The sequence below is a fragment of the Bison bison genome, unplaced genomic scaffold, assembly GCF_000754665.1.
Source record: "Bison bison bison isolate TAMUID 2011002044 unplaced genomic scaffold, Bison_UMD1.0 scf7180017864382, whole genome shotgun sequence".
Classification (NCBI taxonomy): domain Eukaryota; kingdom Metazoa; phylum Chordata; class Mammalia; order Artiodactyla; family Bovidae; genus Bison; species Bison bison.
In genome coordinates, this window is record NW_011494954.1 from 5499120 (window position 1) to 5503576 (window position 4457).

The 4457-nt window shown below is 42.4% G+C and overlaps 1 protein-coding gene across 1 annotated transcript in view; it reads right to left on the reverse strand.

The window, feature by feature from the left end:
* ST6GALNAC5 (ST6 (alpha-N-acetyl-neuraminyl-2,3-beta-galactosyl-1,3)-N-acetylgalactosaminide alpha-2,6-sialyltransferase 5) overlaps nucleotides 1-817 on the reverse strand; it is a 209625-nt gene extending 208808 nt beyond the window's left edge. Inside the window, exon 1 of the mRNA XM_010857606.1 lies at nucleotides 508-817. Within this exon, the coding sequence (XP_010855908.1) occupies nucleotides 508-522 (15 nt within the window). The 5' untranslated portion in view covers nucleotides 523-817. The remainder of the gene's footprint in view (nucleotides 1-507) is intronic.
* Between the last annotated feature and the right edge of the window lie 3640 nt (nucleotides 818-4457).

A 4457-nucleotide genomic window follows, 5' to 3' on the forward strand; every position in this document is an offset into this window, starting at 1 on the left:
GGCAGGGGTGGGCTTGCACTTTGGGAGGGGGCCCTCTGTCCCCAGATCGGCTGCTGGAATGTCTAGCCTCTCCTTTCTGGACCCTTGGGGCTCTACCTCGGCCATCCTTGCAAGTTTGAAATAACGACAAGGAAATCAAGAAAGTCGGCAAAGGTCCCCCGCTTCCCGCCCCTCTTAGTTTTTGCCAAGCTGTTGCTTTAGGGCAATCCCCATTCCCAAACAAGACGCCCACCACTCCTAGGTTTCTCTGGCTCTCGGCTGACCGCTCGGAACTCCGGCCGGAGATCCAGGAGCCCAGCAACCCGAGTTCCCGTTCCGGCTCTGGGATTCCGAGCCTAGCAGAACTGAGGAATCGAGAGTAGACCCGGAGCAGGTGAAAAGTTCTCCCTTTGTAACGGGCGATCTAGCAGCTCAGGGTTAGGCGCCCTGGAGCTCTCCCGTGCGCCCTGGGGACTCTGCGCCCCGGGATCCCGCCGATGCCCAGAGGAGTTACAACAAATGACTCACCACCAGGGTCTTCATTTTGGGCACTTCTTTTGTGCGGAATCCTTAGGCACACGCGTCCGGGGCCACTTTTTCTTGGAGGGTTTCCATCGTGGGTGACGGGGCGGAGGCGGCTTTGATTTTCGCCCGGCGGCCAGCCTCGGCTAAGTGAGCAGGGGAGCCGCGGGACCCAGGAAGCGCCGCTGTTGCAGAGATTAGAGACAGAATTAAAACTGAACCGGACCCTCGTAGTCTCTCAGCGATCTACACAACTGCCGCCTGCCGCCGCCTGCTGGGTCCTAAAGACCTCTTCATTCCCCCCTTCCAGCCCCCAAATAGTAATCTCAGCGGAGTAGAATTTCTTGGGCGAGAGAGTTAACTGTGCCAGTATACCCACCTCTTAGTCCAAGGGCTTATTTATCTTTTATGAAGTCATCAAGTAAAAAGGAAGAGGGAATCCAGCTGGATTCTGAACATGATAGCCATTTGAAAATTTGCAAACTAATATTTCTGTTTTGTGATTTCGGTAAAAACAAGCCAACAACCGAAATGTCAATAGCTCTATTTATAGAATTTGCGTTTATGTTCTTAGCAGGGAGGAATCTGTCACGAATTTTTTTTTCAAGTAAATTAATTAATATTTCAGTTTTCCAATTGTAAGCTTTCTGATATTCTCTTCCTGCTTAATTTTACTTTTTTAAATTTAGTGATTCTCATGCAATCTTTATAGCCTCATTTTCATCCAAATTATTAAATTCATTACGTTTTAAATATTGTAATTTATTTATTTTTATCAGATCCTTGAGGTTCCTAGTGTTCATCTAAATGATTTAAGTGTTAAGAACATTCAGCACATCATATCCACAGGATTAACTGGACCTGTAGATTCTTCTTAATTTAAATGAAAGATTTCTGGCTGCTAGAGATAAAATTGTTTACTGCTTATTTTGTAAGAATCTTAAGGCCTTTAGTGCTGGTCCTTGTGTTGTTCTACTGGACTGACAGTATATAATTTCACATTTAGAACTCCAATTGAAATTTAAAAAAATAATTATTTGTTTTTTCTCAGGAAATGCATATCAATATCTTGTTTAAAGGATGATCTCCCCTTCTCCCACCCCACGTTGAATTACAAATGGCATTTGCTAAATGTCTAATTTAGTTGGAAACATATTTTTTGTGAAATTGCTCAGTGAGAATAGTTGTCTTAATGTATTACTCAATTCCTCACCTGTAGCAGTGTAATGTTAAAGATTACATTAAGATGAAAATGATCAGCAGACCAACTGAACCATAGGCACAATAAGAGCTTTCTCAAGGCCAAAGAAGGCATTACAATCCGGTTTTTAATCTTCGCTAATCCATTGCTGGACTGATGATACAACAGAAACTATTTTTAACTTATGAAGCATCCTTCTATACTCAGTATTAAGAAAGCTAAAATTAGTCAGTGCAACAATGACTATTAATGCTATGTGTTTGGGGGGAAGTGAGAAATATATGGGATTTAGCCTGTCAAGGAAGAACAAAAATTTCCAAACAGTGTCCAACATTGCCAGCCTTGAAGCTATTTATTCAATTTGTGCTCTAGGCATGAATAGTACCAGTTGTTAGGGCAAAAAAAGCAGCAGCCAGAGGAGAATCTTATCGGGTCTTGGCAATTCTTTATTGGGTGGTTGCTCTTGACACTCAAATTAGGGAAACAAAGGACCATCTTGATGAATTGGCGCAAGCAGATTATCTGTGTTTCTCCAGGGCTACTTTTGAGATGCTACTAGACATGGTTTTGCATTTTTCAGAATGATTCCCCTTCCATCTAGTATGTTGCCCGGTGACCAATAAAACACTTCTAATATATTTTGCCATGCCAAACAGAGCCATCATATTTATGATTTAAGCTCATGGCAGCACGTTGGACATCTGTTACACAGTATGTCTGACCAAATTCATTAAGCTTGTGCTTTTTTTTCCCCTCTCCTGGGATAGCAGTTAGCAAGTAGCTCGATCTACTTATGAGATGACCAGGATAAATTTGAAAAATGTAATTCTGAAGTTGACTTGAATAATTTCACGGTCTCTGGCTCTCAAATATTTGATTAGATTGACGCAAAGGTTTTAGGCACTGTGGTCCGAGAGACAAATGGACAAGGGGCCTTGGGGAGGGCAGATAAAACAAGTGACAAAAGTGAGAATCCTTGTGCTGTTCAGTGTAATGATCATTTAATGATCATCTGCTATCTGGTGATTTTATATCAGGAAATTCAGAGAGGAATAAGACACAGATCCTGTCGTCTAAGAGCTCACAACCTAAGGGGTGTGTGTGTGTGTGTGTGTGTGTGTGACAAGTCTGCAAGCTGGTAATGAAAGACTGAATTAAACATATATTTGTCAAGTGCCCACCATATTAAGCATCTCCTCTAAGTACCTATTACATGCCAGACATGGGGATACCTGGATAAATAGATGACATGCTGCCCTGAAGCAACTCACAGCCTATTATTCCCAAATAACTGCCATGAATCTTTATATTACAAAGAATTAGGAAACAATCAAAATGCTTGGCTTTGTTTTCAACTTCTGAGTGCTAGCTTATTATTACCCGAGGGGCTCAATATCTTAAGGGTATCCACCTCTGTTGATATAACTTTTTGCACACTTTTCAGTTAGTACTTTGAAGAGCCAGAAACAGCAGAAAATAGGCAGCATTCACAGACACTTGATTGACTTGGAGACAAGTAGACAAGTCAATAAAGTTTTTTAGTTCATCTAACTTGTCCAGTTCAATACTAAGTGAGTCGAGGAATCACAATTTGCTTCTCAAAATCCAGGTAGCTGAGATGGATTTCTCACCATTTAAAATTTTGCCACAGTTCTGCCTCTGGTGCCATCACATCCAATCAGACAGATTCTTACCTATGAAAGCAAAAGAAAGGAAAGGGAAAGAAATTGCATGTTCCACTATGTAGGTTATGAGGCAAACTGAAGGTGAGGATTTATGAAATAAGGCATGAAATAAGGCATGCCATAGATTGAGAAGGTGGGATCTAGAGGTTGAAGGGAACGCCTGCCTGTACACCGGGCCACAGAGGCACCAGAAAGCTCCCAGGGAGAAGGAAAGACAGATTGCTGGAAACTAGTGAGCCCTGCCCATGACTGCTAAATGACCTCTCAAATCAGAAACAAACGTTTCAAACATTCCAAAGATGTATGAAAAGCAGAAAGCAACATAGTGTAAGCTGCATTAAGACATAACTGATTTCTACTTTATGATCTTAAAGAAAAAAATGCTGTGATAAATGCTACAAGAGCATAAAGTTTCATAATGGCAGAAAGTCCCAGAACAAAGTGATACTTGTTCCTCAGTTTCCTTAACTCCTTTTACTTCACCTGCATGTGAGCTCAGTTGCCTTGTGTCTGAATCTTTGGACTGTAGTCTGCCAGGCTTCTGTCTGGGGATTTTCCCAGCTAGAGTGAGTTGCCATTTCCTCCTCCAGGGCATCTTCCCAACCCATAGCCTGTGCCTAATGGGCTGCATGGTTGGGAACAAATGCATGGAGTTTGGCTGTCAGGACCCAGATTCTGACTTTAACACTTCCCAGTGCTGTGACCTTGGGTTAAGTTATTTAGCTGTACCTTGATTTATCTGTAAAGTAGCAACTACAAGAGCTCCTGCTTCAAAACATTGTTGTGAAAGTTAATTGAGATACTACAAGTGAAGTGTCAAGAGGAATACTCAGACCATTGGTTTAGTCTCTAAGTCAAATACGATTCTTTGCGACCCTATGAGCTGTAGCCCACCAGGCTCCTCTGTCCATGGGATTTTTCAGGCAAGAATACTAGAGTGGGTTGCTATTTTCTTCTCCAACAGGTCTTCCTGATTCAGGGATCGAATGTAGGTCTCCTGCCTTTCAGGTAGTCTCCTGCATTGCAGGTGGATTCTTTACTAACTGAGCCACCAGGGAAGCCTAACAGAT